Source organism: Mustela erminea, chromosome 14, assembly GCF_009829155.1.
Source record: "Mustela erminea isolate mMusErm1 chromosome 14, mMusErm1.Pri, whole genome shotgun sequence".
Lineage (NCBI taxonomy): Eukaryota > Metazoa > Chordata > Mammalia > Carnivora > Mustelidae > Mustela > Mustela erminea.
In genome coordinates, this window is record NC_045627.1 from 53,525,807 (window position 1) to 53,543,325 (window position 17,519).

The following is a 17,519-nucleotide window of genomic DNA, read 5'->3' on the forward strand; positions in this document are numbered from 1 at the left end:
CGTGGATGGAATTAGAGGGTATCATGCTTAGTAAAATAAATCAAGCGGAGAAAGACAACTCTCATATGATCTCCCTGATATGAGGAAGTGGAGATGCAACATGTGGGGTTAAGGGGGTAGGAGAAGAATAAGTGAAACAAGATGGGATTGGGAGGGAGACAAACCATAAGTGACTCTTAATGTCACAAAACAAACTGAGGGTTGCTGGGGGGAGGGGGGTTAGGAGAAGGGGGGTGGGGTTATGAACATTGGGGAGGGTATGTGTTATGGTGAGTGCTGTGAAGTGTGTAAACCTGGGGATTCACAGACCTGTACCCCTGGGGATAAAAATATATTATATGTTTATTAAAAAAAATAAATTTTTTTTTAAAAAAAGAACCTTTTGATTTCTTTGGGGGACTCCATGCTGACATGGAATGATCCCTGTTCTCTCTTTGTATAAATGGCTAAAATCTGAAATAGGGAACTGACCAGAAAATTGTATTAGAAATTGTAGATCTAAGATTTCTCCAGTATTTGGCTGAACACTTTCAGATGGACTTAGAAAATTGAAAGTTTAGGGCCAACAACAAACTTACACTGTTGAGATAAAACAAAGGGACCCTAAAACAGAAATTGATTTGAAAGACCCTCCGTCACCCAGGAATAATTGAACTATTAATGAGGGCATGTTTAGCTTTATAAACGAAAAGGTAATGGGAATAATGAGAGCTCATTTTATTTATCTACCTATCATCTATCTATCTATCTATCTATCTATCATCTGTCATCATCTATCTATCTATCATCTATCTATTTACTTCCAGTAGGTGCCTGAAAGTTTCCACATGCTTGGAATGTGTGTAGACCTTTGTTCTTTACCAGTGACACACTTTTTTTTTCAGTGTTTCTTTAAATTCTAGTCATTTACATTACAATGCAATATTAGTTTCAGGTGTACAATTTTTGATTTAACATTTCCATGCAACACCCAGTGCTCATCACCAGTGTACTCCTTAATCCCCATCAGCTATATATATAATCCATCCCTTCATGCACCTACTCTCTGGTAACTACCAGTTTGTTCTCTATATTAAGAATATGTTTTGCCCCTCTCTCTCTCTCATTTTTCTTCCATACCTGAAGTTTTGTATTTTGGTGTAGTCCCAATAGTCATTCTTGCTTTTGTTTCACTTTGCCTCAGGAAACACACTAAATAAGAAATTGCTCTAGCCGATGTCAAAGAAATTATGTCCTGTATTCTTCTCAAGGATTTTTATGGTTTCATGTCTCACATTTAGGTCTTTCATCCATTTTGAATTTATTTTTGTGTGTGGTGTAAGAAAGTGATCCAGTTTCCTTCTTTTGCAGGTAGTTGTCCAGCTTTCCCAACAATATTTGTTGAAGAGACTATCTTTACCCCATTAGATATTACTTTTTTCTTTTGCAAAGATTAATTGGCCATGTAATTGTGGTTTTATGTCTGGGTTTTTAATTCTTTTCCATTGATTTTTAATTCTTTTCCATTGATCCACGTGTCCTTTTTTGTGCCATTACTGTACTGTTTTGACCAATATAGTTATTCAATATAACTTGAAGTCCAGAATTATGATGCCTCTAGCTTTGTTTTCCTTTTTCAAGGTTACTTTGGCTACTTGGGTCCTTTGGCTATATACAAATTTTAGGATCGTTTGATTTAGTTCTGTGAAAAATACTGTTAGCATTTAGATAGGGATTGCTTTAAATGTATACATTGCTTTGGGTAAGCTTCTGCACAGTGATGGAAACAATCAAAGCTAAAGGCAACCTATGGAATGAGAGAAGATAATTGCAAATGACATATCTGATAAAAGGTTAGTATCGAAATTTATAAAAAAAAAACAAAACCTCACATCCAAAAAATGAGTATCCTATTAAAAAATGGGCAGGAGATGTGATAAGACATTTTCCAAGGAGGAAATACAGACGGCCAACAGACACATGAAAAGATACTCAATGTCACTCATCACTAGGGAAATACAAATCTACAATGAGGTATCACCTCACACCTGTCAAAATGGCTAAAATCAACATTGCAAAAAACAACAAGTGTTTGTGAAGATGTGGAGAAAGGGGAACCCTCTTACACTGTTGGTAGGAATGCAAACTGGTGAACCACTCTGGGTAACAATTTGGAGGTTCCTCTAAAAGTTGAAAATAGAACCACTCTGTGATCCAGTTATTGCACTACTAGTGCCGAAAGGATACAAAAATCCTAATTTGAAGGAATACATGCATCCCAATACTTATAGCTGCATTATCCACAATAGCCAAATTATGGAAAGAGCCGAAATATCTATTGACTGCTGAATAGATAAAGAGGATGTGGCATATATATACAATAGAATATTAGTCTGCCATCAAAAAGAATGAAATCTTGCCACTTGCAAAATGTAGATGGAGCTTAAGAATATTATGCCGATTGAAAAAAGTCAGAGAAAGACAAATAACATGATTTCAGTCATGGAATTTAAGAAACAAAACAAAGGAGCACGAGTTGGAAAGTGAAAGAGAGAGGCAAATCAAGAAACAGCATCTTAACTATAGAGAACAAACTGATGGTAACCAGGGGGGATGTGGCTGGAGGGATGAATGAAGTAGGGGGTGGGGATTAAGTTCACTTGTCATCATGAGCTCTGGGTGTTGTATATAAGTGTCGAACCACTAAATTGTACACCTAAAACCAATATTACACTGTATGTTAACAAAGTGGAATTTAAATAAACACTTAAAGAAAGTGGGAAAAAATGGACAGAGTAACTGAATACACATTTTTCCAAAGAAGACATGCAAATGACTAACAGATACATTGAAAGATGCTTACCATCACTAATGGAACTGCAAACATTACTAAGGGAAATACAAGTAAAAACCACAATGAGATATCACTTTACAGTTTATTTGGATGGGTATTACCAAAAACCCACAAAAGGAAAGATGTGTCAACAAGGTTGTGGAGAAAAAGAAATCCTTGTACACTCTTGATGAAAGTGTAAAATGGGGAGATGGAGAAGAGAAAGGAGTTGAGGGAAACTGGAAGGGGACGTGAACCATGAGAGACTATGGACTCTGAAAAACAACCTGAGGGTTTTGAAGGGGCGGGGGGTGGTAGGTTGGGGGAGCTAGGTGGTGGGTATTAAGGAGGGCACGTATTGCATGAAGCACTGGGTGTAGGGCAAAAACAATGAATATTGTTACGCTGAAAAGAAATTAAAAAAAAAAAAAGAACTATACACACACACACCCACACACCCACAAAAGAAAAGAAATAAAATTGAATCGAACAAAAAAAAGTGTAAATTGGTGTAAACAATCTGGTAAATAATATAGTCTTGCCTGAAAATTTCAAAATAAGATTTCTATTGATCCAGCATCCCACCTCTGGGTATATATCCAAAGTAATTGAAATATGGATGTCAAAAGGATATCTGTACTCCCATGTTCACTGTAGAATTTTTTACAATAGCTAAGATGGGGGAATAACCTAAAAGTCTGTGTAAAGAAGCATGGATAAATAGAATGTGGCATGTATACATTATGGAATATCATTCAGCTTTTACAAAGAAGAAGGTCATGCCACTTGCAACCATGTGGATATGCTTGGAGGTCATTATTCTATGGAAAAAGGCTGGAAACCGAAAAAACACTGCATATCTTCTATGTGGAATCTAAACTAATATGTAGAAGCAGACCATAGAATGGTGGTTTTGGGGGCTGGACAAATAGGGATTATTGATCAAGTTTCAGTAATAAATAATAAATAAATTCTGGAGATCTGTGTGATATTGAGCCTATGATTAACAATACTTTATTGCCTACATAAAAATTTAAGAGGCTAGATCTTAAAGTATGTGCTTTTACCTGCAAAGGAAAAAAGATTGACAATAAAGGGACCAGGAAGAAACTTTTGAAGGTGATTGGTTCCTGGCATTGATACTGATGATGGCTTCAAGGGTGTATTTTTATCTCAAAACACATCAACTTGTAAACATTATATATCTATAGCTTTTTATATTTTAATCACATGCTAACAAAGTGACTTAAAAATATGACTAGTTATATCTTCAGTATAGAATTAGCTTAGGGATTTGTCTCAATAAAACATTTTATAGCACCGGAATCTAGTGCATTAACCTCCACATGAGAGTTTGTCCTTTACTTGGTACTGTCTTTGACTGGTAATGACCAGACTGGATTTGTAGACTCAGTTTTGGATTTCTGGTCTTCAGTATTGTTTGTCAAGCTCACTCTTCAATCATGGCCGATCTCAAGATAATATAAAGTGCATTTAATTAGTTTATGTCTACTAAATAATTATCTAATCCTGGCTAAAGCCTTGGGGAAATTCACTCTTCAGAAATTTGACCACAATTCCATCATTTATTCCTACATTATGAAACCTCGGCCACATCCATACACTCTTCAGTTATTCAAATCTCAGGGTGGAACATTATTTCCATGTTCCTGCAGCATCTCACTGCTATGTCCATGAGTATTTTCAAGTGGACCCTATAGATTAATAGCTCAATCTCCATATTTTATGAAGAATGTAACTTACCTGTTTTTAGACGTTGACCAGTTAGTTGAAGGCAGCACCAAGTCTTGTCCAATACAAATGTTTCAGTGTCTACTCTGGTCCCTTTGTATTCCATTCCCACTGCCACTTCCCTTAGCTGTCATTCTCTTTCTTCTAATTCCTGTACAGTGTCTGTACCCACTTTTCTACTCTGATCTTGGCTTTTCCAAACTCTGTTTAATACAGTGTGTATAGTTAATCATCTGTGATTTTTTAGGACATGTTTGATACTTCTTTATGTCAATCAGATGAAATCTGAACTTTGTAGTAGGACCATCGAGGCCAAATGGGATCTAATCATGGTGTAGAATGTGTTTCATAAAATGTATTTGAGATTATTTAACCTCAGGCTTTGTGTTAAAGACAAACAACATTAAAAATTATCTTAATCTTTTCAGAGATGTTTCTTCTGAATAATAAATAGATACATTCCTGTTGGGAAGGTGTGAAAAGTACTCAAAGCTTAAGGATTGAGATAATGGAAATGTTGGTTTTTAAATATGTTATCAATCAGAAGATAACTTTAACTGTTGACAACACCACTCAACCAGGAAATATGTTTAATTTGTTTATAATTCATTAGCAATATGAAGTAGATAAGTAAATAACTTAGATTTTTAAGAACTTGAATTTTGGAAGTTATCACAGAAATATGAAATAAGGGCTTCCTTCCATTGACATGCAGAAACATTTTATGGCAACAGTTTTAGGAGATGAACCAATCATAAGTACACATTATGCATCTGAGGTAATGGAGCTAGAATAAATAAGAATTTATTATAATAATTAAGAATTAGGAGTATTGGTCTGCTGTGGAATGCTGTGGTTATTACCACTATTTAGAATTTGGTTCTCTAAGTCTGGGAACAACTCTGTTTCTCCCTAGCATGGGATTGATGCATACACATATAGCTAAGCTAAGGGCCAAGAATAAAATTTAAGGGCAAACCTGATGCAAACCAAATATATTCCAAGTTGACGGGTACTACGATCATTATTTCCTTGGTCTAGGCATGGAGAGAATGTGGACTGAAGCATTTGTGTTGTTTCCATCCCTGCCTTCCTAAATACATTGCAATATATACCCTCCTATTATTTTAATTATTTAGATGCCTTTCTTAAAGCATCATTAATTTTGTTGAGTCATGTTTATGGCTGAAGAGAAGTAAAATTAAATTTTATATATTGCTAAAATTTAGAAACTTCAAGCATAGGATGTTTATCAGTGGTAATAATAAAAATTGAGTAAAGGGTATTGCAATTAATCAATTGTCATCAATATGCGGAATATTTAGGGAGAAGATAGTTATGCACAGCAATGTAAAATATGTCTTATAAAACAAATTTTTATTTTGCTAGTGATGTACAGATCAACTGTGGTTGTCCGAGACATTGCAGTACAACTCTGTGAACTGCTAAATTGGGCAGAATGAAGACAGATGGTTCTCTGAAGCCTTCCACTCCAAAGCCATGTGAATTTTTTATCTTGATATTTTTATTCTGCACATCATCTCCCTCAGAGCCTGGTGGACCTGCTTGTTCCTCAGAGTATAGATAACAGGGTTGAGCAATGGGGTCACCACCGTGTTCACAAGGGCAGCCTCCCTGTTGGAGTCCAGCCTGTTCGTTTGCTTTGGTTTCACATATATGAACACACAGCTGCCGTACATCAGTGAGAGAACTATGAGGTGGGAAGAGCAGGTGGAGAAAGCTTTCTGTTTCTCCTTAGCTGATGGGAGTCGTATGATTGTGACTACTATGTTGCTGTAGGCAATGATGGTTATAATAAGGGATGTCAAAAGGATAAATAAAGCAAGGACAAAAGCCAACATTTCAACAGACTTGGTGTCAGAACAGGAGAGATGAATCAGGGGGCCAATGTCACAGAAGAAGTGGGGGATGACATGAGGACCACAGAAGGATAACTGGGAAACCGTTACTACTGGACCAGTGATGAGAGTGAAGGCCAAAGCAAAACAGGCAGTAACCAGGAGGAAGCAAGTCTTCAGGTTCATGATGGTCGGGTAATGCAGAGGCTTGCAAATGGCCACACACCTATCCAGAGACATCACTGCTATGAGGAGGAAACCTGTTGCTCCCAGAAATACAAAGACAAATGCTTGTATGAAACAAGCGGGAAAAGAAATGGTTTGCTTGCCTGAGAGAAAGATGACAAGCAACTTAGGAATAACGGCACTTATGAAACAACACTCAAAGAAGGAGAAAATGCTGAGGAAAAAGTACATAGGTGTGTGGAGCCTGGAGTCAGCACAGGTGATAGTGACTATGACTGCATTACCTGCAATGGATGCCAGGTACGCCAGGAGGTGTACAAAGAAGAGGACCTTTCCTAGGTGCTGCATGGCAGGAAACCCCTCCAAGGTGAATTCTTGGACAGTTGTCCAATTCCCCATTTCCATGGACATCTCTTTCCACATCATCATCACTGCTGGTCTAACCTACGTCAGGGAACACAAAGGTTTTAGAGAAGCATGATTAAGTTATTTGCCTGTCAAAAAATGTGGAGAAGCAGATAACAATGTGGTTTAGCCCACTGATCCTTGAATCAGATGGACCTGAGTTCAGTACTAGTTCAATACTGAGTTCTAACTCCTGAGGAATGGGTCTCCTTTGGAGACCTTTGTGAACTTCACTTTCACCCTCTGTAGAATGAAGATGATAGTATCTACCTATTCATGTTCCTTGAGAATTAAGTAAGATAAACCATGTAAGTCACTTGACAGATGATGCCACTGTTTCCCATGTGTTCTTCAAAGTCTAAGTGTAATATTATGATCAATAATATGATGCTTAATAGAGCATCATAAGTAGGCAGAGTTGTTGACATTTTCATACTTACAAATATTTTATTTTTAATAATATTAATTTGTAAGTAAACCTAACAATAATGTTAGTAATATCTCCATTGAATATCCCTTGTAAAATCTGCAGTACATTCTATGGTCTAAGTTGTCATCATCATCATCATCTGTTGAGGACTTACGCTTGTTCTATGCTGGTCACTGAAATTCAGTATTTCTATTAGTCTTCACAATAACCATGAGCCCCTTCAATGGAAGCAGAAATTGAGGCTTAGAGAGTTCCAGAGAGCTCTCTGGGACCCATAGCTGGGGCTTTAGCTGGGATTTTAGGCAGAATGCCAGAATCTGGAGGATCTGCTATTTCCAAATGCAGTGACAAAATATTTTAAAATGGGATAATATCTATTGTTGATGATCTCTCAATCTTAAGTGAAAGATTGGCTTTATTTACCATAATTGTTTCTACCCTTGGTTAGATTCACTGGTGAGTTACAGACCTGTGGAATGAGACAGGGCGGAGAGAGCAACTACTTTAGCACAAACATTTTATAGAAGAGACTGAAAATAAGAGACATTAGGGGCTGCTCAACTTGAGGTAAGTTGTAAATCCGGGATTTACCTCTCCTCATCCTCACTGCAGGGTTCATGCTGGTCTGTGATGCAGGTGGGAGTGATAGTAGTTTACAAGATCAACCCACTATTATGCAGGTTATGCAGGGCACCTGGCATTCATAAATTACTCTTACATCAAAGCTCCATGAACATTCTTCTCTCTTCATTCCTTTCAATCAGTTAACTTCTCTCGCGATGGTGTTTTGCTCTAGCATCTCAATGCTAGACTAAAAGTCTGGTGTGTGGGATGTGTTTCTCTCAGTAATGCACCCTGGGCCAGGTCCTCTGAAGGGCAGCTCATGAAACCAAACTGTTCCCTCTGAGTGGCACAACCAGAAGGAGCCTTTGCTTTTGTTCCTCTTGACCCCAGTAAGTCCACCTGGTCATCAGGGACCATGAAGCCAGGCACACACATGAATCACCTCACTGGGGAGTCAGGTTTCCTCTTCTTGCAGTTACTGTCTTGGAAGACATCAAGAGCTTGCTCTGGGCTGAGAGGAAAGGCGAAGAGAAGGAAACACATTTTTCACAGCCTGTTGTCCCACAGTGCGGTGAATATGCATCCCATGCTGCCGGTGCTCTGAAAGCCGAAGTCCTGTTTCCATAGCTCAGGATGTTTCATAGCACAAGGCTACATTCAGCTTCGACCACTGAAACCACTGAGGGGAGAAAATGGACTAAAACAACTGCGATAGAGCTGGACTCCCAGACTGCTTAGGATTCTGAGGAAAAGTCTGTCTCTGCCTCCCCCAGTTGGTAGAAGCCCACCTAACATGCAATGTTGCCTCCTATGCTGTCACCTCCTAAACCAATTAATTTGAGAAGGCAGCTTCTTAAAGGTTTAGCCCTAGGTGCTGCTGAGACATAGGACCTTCTACAGCAGTGCTTCATGTCATGGGTGCATCTGCTCCAAGTCACCTTCTACTGCATTATGGTCCTCCATCATATGCTCACCTTTCTATGTGGAGAAGCATCCTTATTTTACTGCATCAACAGTTAGAAGGTGCTGATACGAAAATTTGAGGCCTCTGTAATGGTTTTGCCACAATACTGTTTGGTGACTCAGTGAGAAGGACCTATCCAGTGAGCAGAAAATGTAGGCCTGCAAACCTTACTAGATGTTGAAGAGACAGGGGCAGAAAGTGAAGGCACCGCTGTTGCCTGGGGATAGCTAATAAGTCAATGTTGAGAACAAGAATTACTGACCTAGCCCTTCCTTATATCTATCTTCCCATTGTCTCTCGTGATGCTGACTGCCAGATGTCCCCATTGTTCTCTGACAAGAGTTTTGAGGGAAGTTATACTACCATTCCCCAGGGGGTTTTAAATCCCAAGTTAAACATTGCTACTGATTTGAGGTTAACAGTCCAGACTACAATTTTCTACTGTGATATTTGCACTGATCCCAGAGCACAGTTGTTAAAAAAACTGAATTTATGGTGAAAAACAGCTAGATTACACCCTGGCTTTCATGAGGCTTTTGGGGAACTCGGCCTTTCTTGGTCAATGATTCCTCATTCTTCCACCAATATTATGATTCTTTTCATTGCATATTTTCATCTGAAAAATACTTGCATTGTGCTCTCCAATATCCTTGAAAAAGGAAAGCGCACATTGTCCTTTTCAGGGAAGAAAGAGAAATTCTAGGTGGTTTCTGTACTATCTCTAACCTGGCAGGCCCCCCTCTTTTTAAATGTATCTGGGATGTGGAACCCCAGACTCTTTCTAAATGTAGAAGACTATAGATGTGAGCTTGAGGGGGGAAAAGCTATATCCATAGCAACCACTGTGTTAGAAAACTGCTGTTTCTCCTCTTTATCTCAGCTGGGCTGCCATGGCAGAAGTGACCCAATTTTCTGTGACCTCTGGTTTCCCATCCAGAGTCCAATAAGGAGACAAAACTCCCAAAGTATTTTTCTGGCAGCCCTGGAGCACATGGTACTTGGCAATTTGTCCTGCATGAATCTGCCCTCATCATAATTGGTCTCACAAGGTCAAGGCAATTACTATAGAAACTTTCATGAGTATTCATGGGCCCCATCTATCCCAATATACAAAATCATTTTTACAATATCTGTCCATCCACACACTTCTACTTTCCATCCAGGCCAAACTTGGACCCCATGGTTATTTTCTCAGTTGGAAGTGAGGGAAAATAAAGAGTAATGGGAGAAGAGTTACAGAAGCTAGAGCAATATGAGACTATATATTTTAATCCTAAAATAAAGGCACATTTGCATGAGGTTTTCATTTTATGCAGTGCTAATTCTTGGTGCAGAAATACCTATCATACCCGAATGAGTCCCTACGGCAACATGATGGTGGGAATGTGGGAGGAAAAGGTCTGGGTTTGATGTAAAGTTTTACAAAGTGGACAATATGGACAAAGAAATGGGCTGAACTAACTCTACATTGTATCTAGCATAAGGAGTGGTGAGCTGGTACCAAGAAATATTTCTAATTGTCCTTGGTCTATTTTCTCTTTTCTGGACAGTGCCTTCTTGGCCTATTGTTCACCTACTATTTCTTTGTGTTTTTAAATGGTACCTTGATTTCATTTGTTATGGCTATTTTACAGCATTGCTTGTGTTTTGAGTGTTTCGTTATCCCATTAGAGTAAGGAAAGGGACAGTTCTTCAAGTTGTATTTGTGATTATTAAACTTATAAGGATAAAGCACACTTCAGTTTATGGATTCTCCTCTTCAAAAAAATTTTTTTTTCTTTTTTTAAAAAATTTTTAAAATTTATTTATTTTCAGAAAAACAGTATTCATTATTTTTCACTACACCCAGTGCTCCATGCAATCTGTGCCCTCTATAATACCCACCACCTGGTACCCCCACCTCCCACACCCCCACCACTTCAAACCCCTCAGATTGTTTTTCAGAGTCCATAGTCTCTCATGATTCACCTCCCCTTCCAATTTCCCCCAACTCCCTTCTCCTCTCTAACACCCCTTCAAAATATTATTATGTTTTCCATTCCTTCCTTCAGCTACTCTTGAAAAATTAGGTTACCCCTATATTCAGGATTTAGATAATAAGAGTATTTTGGTTTGTAGTGTATTTGGTTAATATGATCTATTCCTAGAATGGTTCCAATTTCTAGTATTATCTCCCTAAGGAAGAAGGCTGAGTTAAGGCCTAAGGAAAGGTAAATCCCATCATCTATGATATTGTGGGAGAGGGCGTAGGAGATGCTAATTTGAACAGAAAGTAGGGATCAGAATGGAGAGAAGCACTCATTATACCAAACCCCAGACTGAGGGTGGAGTGTTGGATTATTAATAATACTTTGGCAACCACTGTCCTTCATGGATTTTCCATTAAAAATAAGGCAACAATGGCTTTGGGGACCCAGAACACATCAATTCTGATCTAGAATTCTCATTAATACTATACACAATATCTATCCCTCCACATAAGCAAAAGTATAGTAGTGTTTGATAGTAGCTTCCAACTTGGGGTCGTGAGGTGAAATTGAAGGTATAGGGTAATTTATTCTATCTGGGCATCTTTGTTTTCTTTTTAATGCGTGCATAGAAAAAAGAATTTTTTTCCTTTTTAATGAACCTGTCTTTGCATGAAGAATGATTAATTAAATTGAATTATGTGTGTGGGATAGAAAGAAATAGAAAAAGCTATCTATAAATCTCAGAAGTGCAACTCTTTTATAAGGGTCTGCCTCCTGCACTTCTGTTACTTTCTTAGTAGGGTTTCTTGTGCTTGTCTCACCTCTGATGGATGGATGCTCCAAGTGTTCACACATGTGGTTCTAAGCGGTGTTTTTAGCACAAGATTCCTAAGTATCTTTATTTCAGGACTTTTCCAGAATGCAATGGTGAATGTTACATTTTGCAAGGTTAATATTTTACACAAAGAATGGAAGAGCCATCAATAACCCCTCCCCCCCAAACAAACTCCTTTGAGGTGGCAAAGCTTACATTTTTAAGTTCACACCTCTTCTGATAACACCTTTACAGCTTATTACATGAACTAGTTTTACTCTTAATGGAGGGGAACTACTTAGAGGAGAAGGTGAAGAAATTGCAATGGAGAGAAAACTAATTTGTATGATCCCCTTTTAGTAAATGGGATCCTTTTCACTGGGCTTGAGACATCACCTCACCAATAATTAGTATTATATTGGTGGGTGTCATAAAGTCAGTGTCCAAGATTCCTAAGATTCAGTAAACCAGACTGATCTTTTTTCACACGTGTGACTCTGGGGATCTCAGGCTGGTCAGAGCTTTTGTAAGATATGGGTAGAGGGAGATGTTCTCTGGACTGACAACACAATCAAATTCTGTTTTCCTATCCAGTTCTTATCACTGTTTGGAGACAAATCTCCTGAGATGAAGCCTCAGGAACCAGAGGAGATGAATTGGAATTCTTCAGCCTCCAATATTACTGGGTTGCTCAATGTGGGGTTGAGGTATCTCTCAGTCTCTTCTTTAGTTGGGAGGTCAGGCCACCCACAAGGCAGGGAAGGAAAGTGGCCAGTGCAGGCATTGTGGGAAGCCCATGCTCAGACTGATCAAGAGGCATACTGCCAGGGTGAGCACCTGCTGCATCCTCAGAAGGCTGGCTTCTTCTGGAAGCATGCCTCACCTTTGTCGATCAGGTCTGCTCTTGGGGAAATATTCGGCCACCAAAAATAGAGGAGCTCTGCTTTCTCCTCACCCATCTTAGTTTGACTCTGTTTTGAAAAGAACTTAAATCCTTCCAATCATGGACAATGAGGGTTTTTTACTTCACAAGTAGCATCTCATTCATAGAAACCCTGAACAGGAGTCACAGTAGGCCTGGCTGTCAAGGATACTAAAGGTGGGGAGTGATTCTAGACTCGGGCAACTCTAGGAACATCAGCACGTAGGTGTTTGGATTCTCTTTCCACTGCTCTCCCATTGACCCTCAAGTGACATTCTTCATGTCTGCAGTTTTATGGCCTTCTACTAAATGGTGTTCTTTATACTCTTAATTTCTATTCCTCTATTTCTTAGTGACACAAGGTCCATAGTAACTGTGACACTTTCTTGTGGTACATCTCACTGTTTCATTTAAGGAAGAAATGATACACATCTTATGTACTTTTTCATAAGGTGTGAAAATAGTTTCCAACATTTCCAAAGAGCTTCATGCGACAGAATATTCTCCTTTTCCCCACATTATTGGGACATAATTGACATATAACATGGTATAAGTTTAAGGTGTACAGAGTGATGATTTGATATACCCATGTATTATGAAATGTTTACCACAGTAAGATTAACTAAAGCATCTTTCACTTCACATAGTTACCATTTTGTTATTTACGGTAAGAATCTTAAACCCTCTACTCTCAGCAATTTTCAAGTGTGCAATACAATATTGTTAACTATAGTCACCTTCCTATACTTTAGATCCTCCAAACTTCCTCATTTCATAACTGAAAGTTCAGACCCTTGACCAGTAATCTCCCCATTTCCCCCACCTCTCAGCCCTGACAACTAATATTTCACTGTCTGTTCTTATGAGTTAGATGTTTTTAGATTCCACACACAAATGAGATAACAGTATTTGTCTTTCTCTGACTTCTTTGACTTAGCCATAAAATATACATCAGCCAATTTATGACAAAAATGACAGTCTAATGCAGTAGGGAAGTGACAGTTCTTCAATAAATGTAGATGGTGATGTGTCAAGTGGGTATTCAAATGGAGGAAATACAACTTGACCCTTTCTCTATATCATACAAAAAAATAAATTTAAAGGAGGAAAAAAGCAAAGCTATACAGAAGATGCACTGTAGATCTAAATGTAAATGGTATAACAATCATCTAAAAGACAATACAGCTGAATATTTTAATGTGTTTGGGGGAAAACAAAAAAAAATATCTTGACCAAGACTAAAGAATTTACCATAAAAACAATGGTGTTAAGTACCTCTACTTATTACAAGACAGCATTAAGGTAATGAAAGTGCAGGTCACAGTGTGGGAGAAGCTATTTTTAATCAGACAAATCTACAAATCAGTAAGGAAAAGACAATGAAACAAAAGAAAACTAGTCAAAATATATGCAGAGTTCCTTCACAAAAAGAGATTTTACCAAAGGCTGGGATTATATTAAAATATTGAGGGTACTTAATGATGAGGGAAATATAAATTAAAACCACACTGCACTAATATTTCACATAAATCAGGAAGGTTAAAATGTAAAATTCAGACAATGCCGTGTGTCACTGAAATGATTCAGCTTTCAGATTATTTATAAAACTGAAATAACTATACATCAACAAAATAATTTTTTTGGTTGAATCCAAATTTATATGATAAAAATAACAAAAAGCCAGCCAGGAAGTGTGAGTACATTATTGAAGTTACATATGGAGAGTATAATAATGTCATGTTTGTGAGGCCTAGTCATTAAAATTGTTTTTGTCAACTATTCCCAGGATCACTGAAGGGAAAAAATGCTGGAATAATAACGAGTGAATTTTTATTAGAAAAATACCACTGGGAATAATTGGCAAAGTGTTATCAGTAAGTGGAGAGATTAATATCTAGGCTAACAGATGGAGCAGGTAGGCAGAGAGGGAATGAAGGCTTTAGGCATTGTCAGCCCATCTGACTGAACATTTATACTTTGCCTCCCCTCCTTCACCCCACTGAACCACTCAGGGTGCTAGCAATCATTCTTCTTCCAAACACAGTGGAAACTCGTTCAAAAGGTCCTTCCAATTTGACAAGCAATCCACATCTGAAACATTCTTTTCCCTCATTATGCCACTGCCAGGTGATTAACTCCCTAGTCACAGTGGTTCCCAAACACTGGCATGCATCAGTGTCAGCTGGAGAGTTTGTAAAAATACACATTACTGGGCACTATCCCAAGAGTTTCTGACAGTGTGGATGGTACCTATGGATTTGCATTTATAACAAGTTACCAGGTGATGTATTGCTACTGGTGTAGGGACCACACTTTGAGACCCAATGAAATATTTCACTCCTTTGACATCATTCCAATTCGCTTCCAGTAAGTATGAATTCATCTTCATGAAGATTGTCAGTAAGGGGAGGGAAGCTAAGGAAATAAAGCTGTTTTGCATCCAGGAACAAAGTGGAGTATAAGCAAATGAATGCCATGGGAAATTGTAGTCTCAGGTGAGGGGCTTATTAGAATGGAACAGTTTGTAGGAAGGAGTAGAAAGAATAAAGAGGCAGGATGACAGGCAAGAGGAAATTTATTTATTTATTTTTGCTTAACTAGTATGTGTCAACTGGCTCTGAGAGCCATAAGCAGAAGTGGCTTCAGAGTGAGTTAGTGGTAATTGTGATAGAGCATTAACAGGGAATTCTCCAGAGCTACACGGAAGGCTTTTCATCCCAGAACACCATGAGTAAGGAGCTACCACACAGAAGTTCTCTGTGCACTTGGGCTTATAATAAGAAGTAACAAATTCATTTCCTAGCCTACTAGTGACTCCAGTGGGGATAAATTAGCAGATAATTAATTCTTTAGGGAGTATTTTTTCATTGTTTAGTTCAACTTGAAAATATTTTTCTGTGAAACTTACAAGCTTGTGGGAAATCATAAAATATTGCCATCATTATCTTGTTGATACTCTTAAGTAATTAATGCAAGAAAATAGCCATCAGGCATTTCCCCTCCCAAAACCTCAGTGACTCTGGCCTTTGAACTCATAATGGGACCAGTTACAATACAAAAGCTACATAAGTAATTTAGCAATACAGCGACTGAGTATTGGGCTTTGACTGGTGAAGAAGAAATGTGAATCAAGACCAGAAGGTGTTCAAAAACTAGAGGTCCAAGATTGGATGAAGGTGATATACAAAAATAAAGAAGGAATTAAATAACCATAGGAACTACTTTCACGTACTTTGGGAAAACATGTTCTACCTTGTTTCCCTCACTGAAAATGGCTATAAACAGAATGGCTGGGGCAGCTGTGAGATGATTCTGCCCTATGGACCACAGTAGGAGGATTGGAAAGAAGAACAGATTTTGACATACCACCAAATCAGTGATGAGTTTGCTATGTTTATTTATTATCTGGTTCTCTTGTTTCTTGGTCCAGTCACAAAAGTGAGCAACAGAGAAGAGTAACTAAGGCCCCATGCTTCTGGTCACATAACCCAAAAGAGGCACTTCAGGGACATAAGATATATTGGGGACGTTATGACGAGGGGTAACCAGAGGAAAGAGATCCCATTAATTTGTTCAGTAACTCAAAGGTGTACTCCCAAACTGTGCATGACGGGATCTGATCTTAATCAGCATAATCAAGACTTTGAAAACAGAATTACCAGAAAGATTTCTGCCCTTCCCAGTCTGCCACTGGTGGTACAAATGTGGGACAGATTTGAATAGCTTTGAAAACTGCACTGACATTTAAACTGCCTATAGAAGATGGGAGGACACATATGCCCTGAGATGAATCAGGTCCATTTCTTGCCAAAATAAAGAAATCAACATTTTCAAAAGCATGTTTAAAAAGACTCAGAATTTGAAAACATGATATCCCAGTTCAAAATTAGTCAGCACATGAAGAACCAGGAAAATCTTGGTTCTCTTAGGAAAAGATAGTCAAGACACATCAACTCTCACATGAAAAGATATTGAAATTATCTGACAAAGACTTTAAATCAATTATTTAAAAATATTATAACAAGCAATTATAAGCACTTGTAAAGTGAATAGAAACATAGGACTCCACAATGATGTTTAAAGAAGAAGCCAATGGAAATATTAGAACTGAAAAATACAATGATTAAAGTAACACTTAGTGACTAGGCTCAAAAGTACAAGTGGAGATGATGTAAAATTGTCCATGAAAGTGAAAATAGATCAGGAAAAATGATCCCACATGGAAAAAAAAATAAGAGAAAAAGACTTAAAACCAATGAATAGAGCCTTAGGGACCTGTAGAAGAATAGAAGGTAAAACTTCTTTTCATCTGAAGTACATGCACAAGGAGTTCACTGCTGAAAAATGTATTTCAAGAAACAATGGCTGAAAGCTTCCTAAATTTAGCAAACCACATAAACCCACAGATTCAAGAAGCTGAAAAAACCTTGAACAAGTTAAATACAAAGACATTCTATCCTCAGAACAAACATCATTAAACTGTTAAAACGTTTTTAAATTTTTATTTTAAAAATTTCTTATCAGTGTTCCAGAATTTATTGTTTATGCACTACACCCAGTGCTCCATGCAATACGTGCCCTCCATAATACCCACCACCATCCTTACCCAACCTCCCTCCCACCGCCCCTCCAAAACCATCAGATTGTTTTTCAGAATCTACAGTCTCTCACGGTTCTTCTCCCCCTCCAATTTCCCCCAACTCCCTTTTCCTCTCCATCTCCCCATGTCCTCCGTGTTATTTCTTATGCTCCACAAATAAGCGAAACCATATGATAATTGACTCTCTCTGCTTATTTCAGTCAGCAAAATCTCTTCCAGTCCCATCCATGTTGCTACAAAA

At 38.1% G+C, this 17,519-nt stretch overlaps 1 protein-coding gene across 1 annotated transcript; it reads right to left on the reverse strand.

Moving 5' to 3' along the window:
- Window positions 1-6,075: 6,075 nt before the first annotated feature.
- Window positions 6,076-7,038, reverse strand: LOC116572773 (olfactory receptor 6C75-like). Its single transcript, XM_032312067.1, has one exon. It carries the CDS (start codon window positions 7,036-7,038, stop codon window positions 6,076-6,078), a length of 963 nt encoding a protein of 320 aa, XP_032167958.1.
- Window positions 7,039-17,519: the final 10,481 nt, after the last annotated feature.

Coding starts and splice junctions, on each gene's coding strand:
- LOC116572773 (XM_032312067.1), bottom strand. CDS start 7,038: ATGATGATGTGGAAAGAGATGTCCATGGAAATGGGGAATTGGACAACT.